Source organism: Phycodurus eques, chromosome 6 (assembly GCF_024500275.1).
Source record: "Phycodurus eques isolate BA_2022a chromosome 6, UOR_Pequ_1.1, whole genome shotgun sequence".
NCBI classification, from domain to species: domain Eukaryota; kingdom Metazoa; phylum Chordata; class Actinopteri; order Syngnathiformes; family Syngnathidae; genus Phycodurus; species Phycodurus eques.
This window is the reverse complement of record NC_084530.1, coordinates 18,438,641-18,454,159: the sequence shown is the minus strand read 5'-3', so window position 1 is coordinate 18,454,159 and position 15,519 is coordinate 18,438,641. Positions and strand designations below refer to the sequence as shown.

The 15,519-nt window shown below is 39.4% G+C and overlaps 1 protein-coding gene across 2 annotated transcripts in view; it reads right to left on the bottom strand.

The window, feature by feature from the left end:
* grin2ab (glutamate receptor, ionotropic, N-methyl D-aspartate 2A, b) overlaps window positions 1–15,519 on the bottom strand; it is a 139,725-nt gene that overhangs the window by 80,102 nt on the left and 44,104 nt on the right. For both annotated transcript variants that reach the window (XM_061680087.1, XM_061680088.1), the window contains exon 4: window positions 14,986–15,144. In XM_061680087.1, coding sequence (XP_061536071.1) covers window positions 14,986–15,144 — 159 coding nt within the window. The remainder of the gene's footprint in view (window positions 1–14,985; window positions 15,145–15,519) is intronic.

Genomic DNA, 15,519 nt, shown 5'->3' with positions numbered 1-15,519 from the left:
TTTGTGGAGTGATCCAACGAGCTTGCTGCCTCAATGGGCTGCTGTAGAAGTATATGTATAATTTTTTTGGGGGGGGGTCATAGTTCTACTTCAATTGTTATTCAATTGTTAAAATTAATGTATAATTTTGGGGGAAAATCCCAGTTCAATATTTATCAATCCTGTAGTATTTGATCAATAAAAAAGTTTATATAAAGAATTTTGTGGTGACCCGACCAGTTTGCTGCCTAAACGGATTGCGGTAGAAATGGATGTATCCATTTTTATTATTATTTTTTTTTTTAATCATGTTCTTTACATTTTTGTCTATGGTGTTGTATTTGATCAATAAATCATTTATATAAAGAGGTTATGTACTGACCTAACTAGTTTTCTAAACAGGCTGTGACACAAAATATATGTATCCAATATTTGTATCATGCTATTTAAATTTTGGTCAATTTTGTAACATTTTAACAATAACAGGTTTGCATAAAGAGGCTGTGCGGTAACCAAACTAAATTGCTGCCTTAACGGGCTGTCGACCCATTAGCTTTGCAAGCACCACTTAACTCTTGTGGATGTTATCCTGAAGATGCCTTGAGATCAATGAAAATGTCAGAGCAAAGTTTGTTCCTGTGAAGTTTTCTTGGACGTGGACTTGATGAGGGCGGGCAGGTCCGTCTGCCGCCTCGTCGGGCATCTCACGGAGCCGCCACTGATAAGTGTGGACATCTCTCACTGTCATACTAATACGCCGCCTCCCAATTAAGCTTCCCTACTGTCAGTACAGATATATTTCATGTAAATTAATCATCTCTCTGTTGTCCCGCATTAGCGGCAAGCTGCCTTGTTAATATTCCAGCGGCGCTGTTTAGTATCAAACTTTAGCGAGAACGCTCCGTCTAGCCACGTCGCGGCCCGTTAGCGCAGGAATAACTGAGTGCTGACACTTTTTTACTTTAGGAGAAATATGTTAAACAGGAAAAAAATACTACACAACTACGAATGTCTGACATAAAAATTTAAACTCAAACAAAAAGTCTAAAATCATGCCATCTTAAACTCAAATTAAACATTTTTTAAATGACTACAAAAAAGAGCGGATGCACACAAATGGGGCGGCTGTGGCTCACAGACATGCAAACACTAAAGGCATGAAAAACGTGACAGACCTCAAAAAAACATTGTAGGGGTGTCTAGGGGGATCCCTCGGTCCCCGCAGAGAATTTGGGGGATTTTAACATAAATTAAGCAATCTGGAATACTTCAAGCAGAAAAACATTTATTTACACCACTCAAGTATATGTTGATGTACATATTTAAGATTAAAATAAAATTTTCCTCATTTCAATGCTTTTTTGTACTAGCGGATCATCTCTTGTCGCAGATATTACATGTGCTTCGCGGTTCCGCTGGGACCACAACCTCAACACGAAAATACAAAAGACCAGTGCAACAAATACGACACTGGCTGATCTGATGCGCAAAAATTTTTTGGCTTAAACGTAAGAGTAGCAATAGAGGACATCCTCTCCAGAGGTGGGTAGAGTAGCCAAACATTGTCCTCAAGTAAGAGTACTGTTAATTGACAATAATGTGACTCAAGTAAAAGTAAAACGTAATCCTCCTAAAAATTACTTGAGTATGAGTAAAAAGTACACAGTGAAATAATTACTCAAGTACTGAGTAAATAATGAGTAACTTCAGTTTTTGTTTTTTTTAACCACAGCATGAACATCAATAAAATAAAAATAACAAAATAAAATGTTTTTTACTGCAAGGTGTTTTCTCAAGTTATAAGTGGGCTGAAATGTCTACGTTTGGGCCGATAGTGCCAGACAAATACAACAATACATGAAAGCTGTTGTTTTTGATAGTCTAAATGTAAACACGAGTTGCGCGCCGTTGCCTTCATGGTAACAACGACCTTCCAAAAATGGCCGTCACGTAGGCACAACAATCAGCCGGGCTGGCTTATCTAGTGTTAATACCTATGTCCAGGAAGCCCAATAGAAGACAACGTGTGAGGTCATGTGACTTTCTTGTGTCGTTTGATTGGTGAACTAGACTTAAACGTCACTAGGGCTTAAATTGGATTGGCACAAACAGCGCCCAATGCGGAAGTCTCGAGCACAAAATAGTTGATAAATAAGCAATAATTGATGAATAAAAGTAGATTTAGATATTTGAAAAGGATTAAAAGTACCCTTACTTCTTAACAGCTGAAGCGGCGGCAGTGTTTTTTCTGGTGTCGTCATCTCCTGTGATTCCAAAGCAGGTCCCGAGTGCATATTAGTCCGCCGTGGAGTAATATTCAGAAATTACATCTGTGTGTGGATGGTGAATGTGTGGAATGGATCCAGCTCCCAGCGTTCAAGGAGTACGAAACAGCCTATGATGACGACAGCGACAGCGATGATCCCCCACCCCCCCAGGTAAAACTCATCAGATCTGTACGATTCACGTAAACGGCCTACTTTAAATTCAAAACGGCAAATTTTGCCGAAGGGCGACTGATTTGCATGTATGGGCTCAGATTGGTAGAGCGGGTTCGTCCACTGACCCAGTGGTACGAATCCCGGCTCCGACTGTATGCTACTGAAGTGTCCTTGGGCAAGACACTGTGCCCTAAATTTCCTCCAAGTCAGCACTGTAAACTCTTCTCAATTGCCTTACCTCATTAAGAAAATTATTATGATCTTTATTATTATTATTATTATTGTTATACGAAACACACAAAAAAAACCACCAAATTACAAAAAGGTAGGAAAAATACAAACTAAAGAGAAAAACTAGCAAAGCTCTTCTAACAGTCTGCCACCTCAAAGGCGCTATCTTTGAACCCACATCTTTCTGACATGCAACATAAAAACCAATTGTGACGTGACAAGCAAAGATTATTATTTTTTTTTTTTAACTCAAACACCTTAGCAATCTATAGACGCTCATCGGTTAAAATAAATCTTTAAATAAGAGTGAAAATTGGTCGATAATTGTGACTTCCATAGGAGAAAAGGTAGACGAGGTTTATTAAACAGCGGTTAACTTGAAGGTGTGGCACATCAGGCATCCAAATAAGCAGGGTTCTTATTCTAGGAAGTCACGACATAGCAGCATGTAGGAATTGAATATTAAAGGTGGTAATTTCAAGTAGTAAATTCCAAATGTGACTCTCCTTTTGCTGAATTTCAACCTGGCTAGAGTAAACAGTCATAGCAGACGGGTGTTATCACTAAGGGCACATGCCATGCTCGCTCAAAGAGGCGCCTGACCACATTGACTATTTATTTATTTATTGACTTTTTAATTTATTTTCAATTTTGGGGGAGATATCATTGCTCTACAACTCGCCTCTAGCTCGGATAAACTGCAGGCACAGGAGTTTCACCCCGAAGAGTTTTGATCTTGGCTTGGTCTCAACCCGTCAAAGTCTTGGTCCGTACTCGGTTTTAATCCATCAGTCCTGGTCTATACTTGGTTTCTACACCTTAAAGTCTTGGTCTTTACTCTCAAAATCTTGGTCTTGAAAGTATTTGTCATGACTCTGCCTCCACCCATCAAAGTCTTGGTCTTGACTTGGTTCCTTCAAAATAAAAAGGATTCTTCCGCTACAATTTTTCTTTTTAAATATTTATAAATTGCATTTTTACCCAGTCAAACTCTCAGTCTTGACTCTGTTTCAACCCCTCAAAGCCTCTAACCCTCAAGGTCTTGGTCTCGATTAAACCTCGACCCCACAATGTCTTGGTTTAGACTGGATCTTGAATCCTCAAAGTCTTGATCTTGACTCTCAACCCATGGTCTCAACCCCTTCAAATCTTGGTCTTGACTCAGCCTAAATCTCTCAAATTTTTGGTATTGTGCAATGCCCCAATTCTTGGCCTTAACTCGCCCAAAGTCTTGGTCTCGACTAGGTCTTAACCATACAAAATCTTGGTCTTGACTTGGCCTCAACCCCGTAAAGTCTTCGGGCTCTATTTTCGTAGACGGCACATCTGCGGCAGGGCACAAATGCGGGAGGGCGCAAATGTCAGCGTATCTTGATTTTTGTGCAAGCGCGAGCCTCGCTGCGCGTTTGCCAATTTGGCAAGCTGTACGTTCCGGTGCAGAAGAGGGAGTGTCCTTGGACACATGCCTTGCTGAGTGACAATTTGGTGTCAAAAAGTTGATCTAAATTTAGGCTTGCTCAGACAACATCTAAATACTGGCGCAAGGGAGACCGCTGGTCCAATGTCATTTTGGTGAATATGATTGTGGCGCAGGCAGACAGATACTGAGCTCCCCCGATATTTAAGTCACCAGTGGTTATCACCAGCTCATTCTACTGTATATACCTGCTCACACTGTCTGTTGCCACACCATGGCTAGAGCAGTGAAAATGCTCCACTCATGCACGGACCGTTGCAATTACGCATCGTCGTCCTTTTCCGCACAGAGATCTGAGTGTGAGTGCACCACATTTAAAGGGAATGAGAGGAGTCGCTTTGATCAGCGGCGAATGAAGTCGGCTGTAAGCAGTCCCACAGTGGCGCACCCCGCCCACCCGCAGAACTGGTCTAACCCGCCTCTGCCACACAGTTGTGTCGTCTACTGCACCGGATTTATGCTGTTCACGAAAACAGGGCCCTTGATCTCGACTGTATTGGTCTCGAAATCCTCAAAGTCTTGGCCTCGACTCGATCTCAACCCTTCAAAGTCTTGGTCCTGACTCTCAAAGTCTTGGTCAGGACTCGGTCTCTACACCTCAGCATGCAACTTGTAGCCATTGAAGGTAGTAAATCCATTCATTGCACACTTGTGTGTTATCACTGAGGCCACATGCTCGCTGAAAGAGCCTGGCACGGCAACTCTGGGTTATTTATTGACTTTATTTATTTTCATTTTTTCGGGAGATAACATTGGTCCCCAGCTCGCCTCCAGCTTGGATGAACTGCGGGCACCGGAGTTGGCATTTCACAAACACAGACACGACTTCCCCCACCACGGGCGGGCCAATGCCCGCGTGGATTATTTTTGGAGGGGATAACACGCTGTCATGTCGCCTGGCACATATTCAAGGGGAAAGTAAAAACGTGGAGAGAGAAAGGGAAGGATAAGGTCAAGCCCTCGGAAAGGGCCAGAAAAGTTTGGACTACTGGCTGAAAAGGGCAAAAAGAGGCCCCGGCACTGGCCAGCGCCATGCATTGTCTTTGTCAAATGTGACAGGTTGTAGTAAATGTGCATACCCGAGATTGGGTGGAAGGAGAAATGCCACGAGAAGACATACCTGAGTGACAGTACAAAACATAATCCAAGCAAGGACCAAGGATGTGGAGTGCAGGCTGAATGTGGTCAGCCTTGAACCCGGGGGAAGAAGAGAATATAATGGATGCGTTTTAACCATCCCTTAAATGACCCCGGGACACCTGGATGCCATAAGTATCCCTAATCAACAGGGCTTTTGCAAAGACTGCAGTAGAAATATGCAGTTCAATACATGGTACCTCCTAGAGCAGTGATTTCCAACCTTTATGGAGCCAAGGCACATATTTTACTATTAGAAAATCTCACGGCACATCAACAAACAAAAATGTCAAAAAAAAGTGGATACAATAATTACTGTATGTACACCCTGCCCTCTAATAGAAGAGCATGTGTTTGTTCTGTCTGTCACTATGCCTCACTGGCATAAATCGATGAACAAAGATACACTATTTCTTGTAAATAAAAATTTTTTTGAGCTATTACATCAAATTTTATAATTTCGCACGGCACACCTGAAGAACACTCACGGCACACTAATGTGCCCCGGCACACTGGTTGGGAATCACTGTCCTACAGGACCTCAGGGGCGATAACATGTTCCATTTTGTGGGTTCCCTTGTGCCACCTGGCGTACAACTCAGTGCCTCTCTCTCTCGCGCTCTCTCTCTCTATTTCTATCTCTTCAATGCGGCCGTGACAGAATGTTAGCTGCGTCTCTGGTGACGGAGCTCATTAGCTAGTGTACCTAACATTGTGTGCTGTGAGTGTGGGTAAAAAGCCTGGTGGAAGTGATGGAAGCACTTTTGAGACGCAGCGAACAGGAGTGGAAAATACAAAAGACACATGTTAGTCCTAAGGCAGTACACTTACCAAAGGCTTGTTCTCAACTAGGACTGCACAATTAATCAAATTTTAACCATGATCGCGATTTTGGTTGCCAGGATTAAATGAGCCTGATCATGGGCGATTTTTTTTACATGCTGCATATGAATAGTGCTTCATTTGTAGCAGTGCCCGCAACCCAGTCAGCCAGCCACAAGGGGGCGAACGTATGATTATGGCTTCACTGAGATTATTATGGCTTCACCGCGTTTCATGGCCATCTTAAAAAAAAAAAACCACTCAAAATGGCATTGATATCCAAAGTAGTAATATATGAAGCCTTTATTTTGAAGTTGGCCCTCTCAGCATGTTGACAGAGAAGGGGCGTGTCACAGTAAGACACTATTTACAATCGTTGCAGTGACTGCCTTGACTTCAACTTTTCTGCTGGCGTGACCACAGTAAAAAATAAATGCCAGAAATAGAGAGAGAAATCACAACTGTTGGGTTCTTCGCAGTTTGTGACCATGCGCGACTGACCAACGGTCAAGCAGAACAATGGCGATGTACCAGTCCTTCCACTATATTGACGGGGATTTTCATATGAAAAGTCATTGCTTACAGCCTAATGTTGCGTTTTATGCATGAACTGTATTTGCTTCCATTAAGCTGCAATTCGTGATTGGACTTTGTAAAAGCATATTTATTCTGTTATCCCTTGGTATAGTAGAATTTTTGGGGAGGTAAATTTGTTTTATTATTATCTATCATCTGTTCTTATTTAAAGATTCATTTTGCACTAAAAACTGTTAATAAATAAAATAAAAAATATGATTTTTCCCAAACATGAGGATTAATAGTGATTAATAATCGTGATTACAATATTGATCAAAAGAAGAGTGGTGATTTTTTTTGTCATAATTGTGCAGCCCTAGGCTCGACCCTCAAAATCTTGGTCTTGACTCAATCTTGATAACTCAATATCTTGGACTTGAATTCCCAAAGTCTTGGATTTGAAAGTCTTTTTCTTGACTTGGGCTCAACCTCTCAAAGTCTTGGCCTAAACCCGGTCTCAACCCTTCAAAGTCTAGATCTGAAAAGTCTTGGTCTTCACTCTGTCTGAACCCCCTGGAGTCTTGGGCTCTACTGGTAAAGTCATGGTCTCGAGTCCCAAAGTATTAGTTTTGACTCAGTTTCAACCGGTCAAAACCTTTATCCTGACCCCTCAAAATCTTGGTCCTGACTTTGTCAGCCATAATATAGTCTGCTTAGTCTCGCGACCCCTTAAAGTCTTGAGTTCAACCCCTCAAAGACACGATTCTTGAGTCAGTCTCAACCTGTAAAAGCCTTGGTTTTGAGCCCCCAAAAGTCTTGGTCTTGACTCAGTCTCAACACTAGTCTTCAACCCTAAAACACTTGGTCTAGACTGTCTCGAGCCAGAGCTTAATTGTCAGCAATCAGCAGCAGTCCAATAGAGTTTGGCTCACACTTGCTTTCTGCCTAGACAGGCTGAAGTAGAAAGAAAAGACGCTTACAGCATATTGCAACTATAACTATATAACAACTATAATCAGTTGTCTAGATGCACTTTATTTAGTTACAGTTGCTTTGGCTGCAATAAAACAATGTTTAATTGTCGCTCTTTTTCATTTAAATTCTCCCAGTGAGCTTTTTCAAATGTCATCCCCAAAATTTGTCTTTCAAAATGAGCTTCATAGAAGCGAGACACCACTTGGGATAAACTGGATTACTTTAGCACAAATTGTGGATTTTTGTATTTAAAGACCATCGATTTAGTGTTCTTTATTTTCGGTAAGTTTCTATTTCCTTCTTTGTGAACAAGTATAGCAACTTTGATTTGGATGAGTCCATCTATTTGTGACAAGAAGGAACACTGAATGGCGTGCTATTTTCCACGTTTATTACGTTAAGTTCACAGATTGGATCATGGTGGAACGTTCGAGGTCCTGCAGTAGCCTGAGCAGAGTCTGTGCGAGACGTGCACAAAGACATAGACTGCTACATATTTTCCTCATGCTTACAATTGTGCATTTTAAAGCATTTTCATAAAAAATAGATATATATTTTTATAAATATATTTTCATCATTTTATTAAGCTGTCTTTTATTTGCTGTACTTTGTTTTTAAATGTCTTTTGCTCTTTGTCTTTAAATGCTTTTAATCATGTAAAGCACATTGAGTGACCTTGTTTATGAATAGTGTTATATGAACAAACTTGCCTTGTCTTATTAGTGTGCTATCGAAATTAACACATTACATATCTTGTAAGATTCAACATAATTTTCTTTATTAAAAAAAATTGTGTGACTTAACATTCAAACACATTTACAATTTAAAATTATAAAAAATGTGACAAATTATACATGAAACTATCTTTTAACATTCAACTTCTGTTACGCTTTAATTTTAAAAATAGTGTTCTATCATTCAACATTTTAACTTGTAACCTTTTCATGTTTTTCTTTTTTAGAATACACAGCAGGCCAATACAAAACGTGTAGCAGACAAATGGCAGACAGAGGGCTCTGATCAAAAGATTAAGAGTAAAATGCAATCTTTTGAAATCTGCTCGGCCGAAGTAATAAGCTTTTTTTTTTTTCCCGCCTAAGTGTCCAAACGGACACTCTGCGCTTTGATTCGTACAGGAACTCTATTATTCTTGGCGGGGTGTTTCATTATCTCACTGCTGTCCGACTCCATTTCGGTACAAGGCCCTCCGGCGAGGCTACAGAAGGATTCCATCAAAGTCATTTTTCCATATTTGCTGACCTGTCATCTGGATACAAGACAGATAAAAACTCTTGTTGACTTTACATTGCGTCTTTACATCAAAGATTATAACTAAGAGGCCTCTGCATTTACACGGCACGCGTCGAAGACATTAAAAATGATTTCAAAATATTTATATGAGATGCACATACATTTAATACAACTTCAATGTTACATTTAAGATGTGTAGAATCTGACTAGAATTCATTCATATTATTATGAGATAAAAATCACAAAATGGTATAATACAAAATAAATAATTTCAAAAATGTTTTAAAAAATAAATAAAAATATTTTTTTTAAATTTAATGATAATATTCCAAGAATAAAGTCATAATATTGTGAAGGAAAAACTATTGCATTAGAATAAAATCACAACACTACACAAATGGTAAGAGAGTTTATATTTTATAGAGAAAACATATAATATTATGAAGAAAATAAATAGACTTTTATTAGACTAAAGTTGTATTATTACATGAATTAAGTGATAATATAATGGAGGAAAAGCAATAGTTATGACAATAGTTGTAATTTTGTAGGAAAAAAATATATGGTAAAAAATAAAATAAAAATCACATCTTATAATAGTAAACCTGTAATATTACAGCGGCACGGTAGACGACTGGTTAGTACATCTGCCTCACAGTTCTGAGGACTGGGGTTCAAATCCCGGCCCCGCCTGTGTGGAGTTTGCCTGTTCTCGCCGTGCCTGCATGGGTTTTCTCCAGGTACTCCGGTTTCCTCTCACAGCCCAAAAACATGCATGGTAGGTTGATTGAAGACTCTAAATTGCCCGTAGGTGTGAAAGTGAGTGTGAATGGTTGTTTGTTTATGTGTGCCCTGCGATTGGCTGGCAACCAGTTCAGGGTGTACCCCGCCTCCTGCCCGATGATAGCTGGGATAGGCTCAGCACGCCCGCGACCCTAGTGAGGAGAAGCGGCTCAGAAAATGGATGGATGGATCGTAATGCCCTCGCAGGTGGGTAAGGAGAGCCACAGTTGCCAATGCATTTTCAGCCAGGGTTGGGAAGACCCGGCTGAGGACTTTTTTATTTTTATTTTTTTTTTTATTTTATTGCATGTCGCCCTCTTCCAGCTTCTTCCTGATGAGATTGTGCTTTTTCCTGGTAGAGTGCTGACGCGGCCTTCACTTCCGAAAATGGGAGAAGAAACAAGAAGCATTCCGTGGTAATGAAAAGCAACAAATGGAGCAAAAAGGGGAGCTTCTCTCAGGGCAAACAGACGATTTTTGGAGGCGTCAGCGTCCACCCACGTGCTTGGCATTCCCACGTGCTTGGCATTCGCATATTCATATATATATATTTTGAAAAGTCAATTCAATGCACAAAATATATAATAGTACAAAATGTATTTTAAAAACCATCTATATTTTTTTAAATAAGAGGTTGACATTGAATGCACCAAAATCCATCCATCCATTATCTGTACCGCTTATCCTCACAAGGGTCGCAGGCGCCTATCCCAGCTATCTTCAGGCGAGAGGCGGGGTACACCCTGAACTGGTCGCCAGCCAATCGCAGGGCACATATAAACGAACAACCATTTGCACTCACATTCAGACCTACGGGTAATTTAGAGTCTTCAATCAACCTACCACGCATGTTTTTGGGATGTGGGAAGAAACTGGTGTGCCCGGAGGGAAGCCACGCAGACACGGGGAGAACATGCAAACTCCACACAGGCAAGGCCGGGCTTTGAACCCCAGCCCTCAGAAAATTTATAACAAATGTTAAAAAATAAATCAAAATGTTTTTAGCAAATAAAATCCAAGTCTGACATGAAATGCAGAAAAAGTAATGCAAAAATGTTTTTTTAATGTATTGAAAAAAAATCAATGAAAGAAAAAGCTGACAAACTCACAACAACTAAAAAAAGATTTGAGAGAGAATTAAAGAAAAAGTCTAACATGAAATGGACAAGAAAAAACACTGCCAAATTTGATTTTAACACATCTACAAATCAGAATCAGAATCATCTTTATTTGCCAAGTATGTCCAAAACACACAAGGAATTTGTCTCCGGTAGTTGGAGCCGCTCTAGTACAACAGGCAGTCAATTTACAGAACACTTTGGAGACATAAAGACATTGACAAAAAACAATTGTGCAAAAAGAAGCACTTAGAGCAGTTCGAATGACTAATATTGCAATAGTCCGGTGCAATGACCATTGTGCAAAGGGCGCTGAGACTTCAAGGAGTGTATGCGGTTTAAAATGACGAGTAGTGCGATCATCTGGGACAATGTTGGTTGTGCAAATGTTACAGATACTCCTCAATCAGTGTGCAAATGGAGCAGATGCTACTCTGGCATGAGTGGCCAGTATATGCAAATAGTGCAGCATGGCGAGACAACTACAGTGACTATATATCCAACATTGAATACACACGAAAGAATGCAGAAAAATATGTTTTGCAAATGTAAAAAAAATATATAATAATTAATTAATTAAGTCAGACTTTGGATGAAAATTAAATATTAAATATTTTCATTTTGTCTATATTCTGTATAGTGTAGGCTACCACGTGAATGCTGTCTTCTACATAAACGTGCACATTTTCGCTGATGGCACTCAAACTTCTGTGTAACTTTCCAGGATTTTTCTCAACAGTAAATGTTGCAAGTTGCACCCTGCTTCTACTGTTATACAAAATGACAAGTGTCATTTTTACTTGAACCTGGAAGTCAAGTTTACATTTTAGCAGCATAATTCCGTCCTAACACCAACAGCATTTGGCACTTGCACCGCCCACACGCACCTACACTACAGTATATACTGTAGCTACGCATTATTTTACCAGTAAATCCCCCCCCTCCCCTTCTGTCTGCATGTTCTTGGCAGCGTGTGCCGCCTTCTGCTTCACCATCCACGACATGACTGAACTCTCAGTCGTGATGCTTCCCATCTATGCAATATTCACTCACACGATCCATACAGACATCATCGGCACACAGCAATGAAGCAGAATATTGTTTTTTGTTTTTTTTTATGTGAAATGATATGGAGTCCACTGGGATTTCTTGGGTTTTTGCCTGGTGGATTATCGGAACGTCACCCTGGGATTATTCTCTGGATTAAAAACATTTAATGTATTAGAGGCTAATTGTTTATTGTTGAAAATCGAGGGACGCAAATGTAGAACATAAGACCAGTCACACAAGATTTTGAATCGGACTACTTTGTCTACAAAAAGCAGCATTATTTTTTTTTTTTTTTGCATATTTAACAAATAAATTAGCGCATATTTACCTCTGAAAGATATAAAATGAAACATTTAATAAATGTATTATTGAAATGTTCTCCAAAATGTACATTAACGTAATAGAACAAACAGATGGATATTTCACTTGAAATTTAAAAAATAAATAAACAATCATAAAATAAATATTTATATGAAAACACTTTTGACAAGTATTTACAAGAGACATTTGCTGAAATTACATAAAACATTTTCCCTAAAAAACCTTCTACAAATAATTGATAAAATTTTGTATTAAAATATTTTACAACATTTAAATATCATGAATAGTCAATACTAAAAATGAAAAAATAATGGAATAATATATATATATATATATATATATATATATATATATATATATATGATTTTTACGTTTTATTCCTAAACATTAAATGAAGGAATTTCATTCTCGAAAAAAAATCCCAGAAAAATAAATAAAAACACATTTTTAACCAAATATGTTCAATTTAACCGATCCATTCATTCTCTGTACCATTTATCCCCAATAGGGTCGCGGGTATGCTAGAGACTATCCCATCTGACTGTTGATCACTAGCCAATCACAGGGCACAAGTAGACCACCATTTACACCTACGGGAAATATAGAGTCTCCAATGTATCTACCATTCATGTTTTGGAATGCGGGAGGAAACCAGAGTACCCAGAGAAAGCACACGCAGGCGCAGGGAGAGCATGCAAACTCCATACAGAAAGGCCATAGCCCGAATTTGAACCCTCATATGTTCAACTAAAATTGTGAAAAAAAAATATTTTCCCGAAAACCAAAATGCAACATAAGTCACAAAAGATCCAAGTCAAAGAACTAAATAAATTAATCATATTTTAAAATAATAATAATAAATAGTCGCTGAAATAGTTAGATTAAAATAAATTAAATTTGATCAAAAAGAAGAAATAAATGAAACAGTAAAGATTTCAACTTTCTATTCAGAATATTTCTTGGAAACATTTTTCCTGGAAAGAAAAAAAATTAAGGAGCCCATGAGTATTTTTGAAAGCTGTTAGTGTAAGACGTTAGGGCATATTTTTAATAATAATAACTTTTATAGTTAATGCCAATTTTCTTTTTTTCTACCATCTTCAGTGACATCATTCACCCTGAATGTCAATAAATACAGTCAAACATCAAGATGACCTTTGTGAGGCTTATTTCACTGGACCTCAAGTAAAAGCGCTTTTGTAGCTCGCATAGAGAATACATTAAAGAAATTATTTTACCAGTTGTTTGTTTTCAAGAAAACTTATTTTTTGTTGTAAAAGGTAAACAGCACGGCAATAATTAGGCTTCGAGCACGGTGACCAGGAACATTATCTCTTGCGGGCCCACCATTGACATCCAGTTGAAGCCCATCGAGTCAGCAATACTCCCGCAATGATTCTACTGTCTGTCTGGTGGGCGGCCAATCTCTGCTGTTTGGTTACACGTTTGAAAAAAGATATTGGAGGTTTTCAATAGCTTGTTAAATGGCACGTTGGCATCAGGGCGGCGCACAATTTATTCATTTTCCCCGTCATTATTTACCAGACGTTTCAAAGCCGTTGACCTTCACATGGCAAACCTATGGTCGCACACACCCTCGCCGCCCACTCGCTCATCTTACGAGGACTGTAATTTAAAAGGCCAAGTTCATGTTGACAGTTTTAAAAGCACACTTTTTTTCCATGGCTCTCAGCCTTTTTCCCCCCAAGTTTTAGGTTAATCGAAAGTGACTTTTTGGAAGAAGAAAATCCAGCCCTCGAAGATAATAGATAGCTCTTAGGCAACGTGAAATTGGGTAGAAATGTCTACCAGGAGTAGACCCACAAAAAAGTCTCAAGAAGCTGAAAAGACACAGAAAGAAACAATTTTGTTTTAAAGCACCTCAGAATAGGACTAGGCAGCATCTCCCAGATTTGTTTGCAAAAACCAGCCCCAAAAGACAGTTTCACTAAGAAACTTGAAATTTGGTAAGTAAATTGAGAATGAGCAGACCCACAAAAACGTCTCAAAAAGCATCATGTCATGTCTAAACCCACAAAAAAAGTATCCGGAACCCATTCCAGAAAATACACATGAAGTCGGCCATTTTGGTTTTCAGCAACCTTTTTGGCTCAATATCACTGTCTAGAATCTTAAAAAGAATTCAGCCCCCAAACGCAGTTGGACTTAGTAACATGAATTGTGGTTGGCGTGCATCATGAGTAGACCCACAAAAAAATTCATTCCAGAAAAGAGACAGGAAGTCTGCCATTTGTGTTGCAGTGTCCATTTTGGCTCGGTAGCGACCAATAGAATTTTAAAAAGAATTTAGCCGCAAAGACAGTTTGACTTAGAGAATTTGAAATTTAGTAGCCATGTCTATTATGAGTAGACTGAAAAGACACGAAAAGTCTGCTATTTTGCTTTGAAGCAGATGTTTTAGGCTCATTTTGACCATTTTCCAGGGTCCTTTAAAGATAAACTTGCTCGAGAGAGCACTAACCCAGTCTTGAAACCCTTGTTTGAAATCCTCACCAAATCTTAAAACAGTAATTAAAAACTAATTTCAAAAATTAACCCTGGCTTGAAACCATACTTTGAAACCTAACCTAGGGTTAAAACCTTACTTTAAAACCTTAATCCTGGCATGAAACACTAACCCTTGTTCTTTAAACCCTAAAAACCCTACTTTGAAACACTAAAGCTGGCCATTTAGTCTCATTTCACCCATATTTCATTGTGTAGATTGTGTAACTTTCAAATACGTCCTTTTCCAGATTTAAGTGCTAACCTTTCTCAGCGCCACAATCCATAAAACAGGTGCCCTTCAACAAAGTTTCATCACCTTTGGCCATCATTATTCGTCATCGGTCGTCTCAGCCAAGCAGCCATGTCGCTCACTCACCTTGTCGGCCATGATCATGGAAGAGCCTCCGTGCACGCCCAGCACAGGAAGTTGGGTCTGGACGGACAAGAAGTCCAGGATCTGAGCGATGGCCTCCTGGTCAGTGCCGTCAGCGAACACGATGCCGTGCAGGCGAGAACGTGACAGCAGCTCGCATACCTCCAAAAACAAACGTCCAAAAACATCAACGAACTACACTTTAAAAACAAATCAAGAGTGAATACCTGACTCACCTATGACCTTAACTCCAAAAAAAAGTTTTTCAAGTTACTGTTACTAGCCGTTTTTTGTGTGTCTAAATCCAAAATGTTTCTTATGGTGGAACTTCAGATATGCCGCCGCTCAAGTGAAGTGAAAAAAATTAACTAAGGTATCGTAATGCCCGGCGGCCGACTGGTTAGAGCGTCAGCCTCACAGTTCTGAGGACCCGGGTTCAATCCCCGGCCCCGCCTGTGTGGAGTTTGCATGTTCTCCCTGTGCCTGCGTGGGTTTTCTCCCGGCACTCCGGTTTCCGCCCACATCCCAAAAACATGC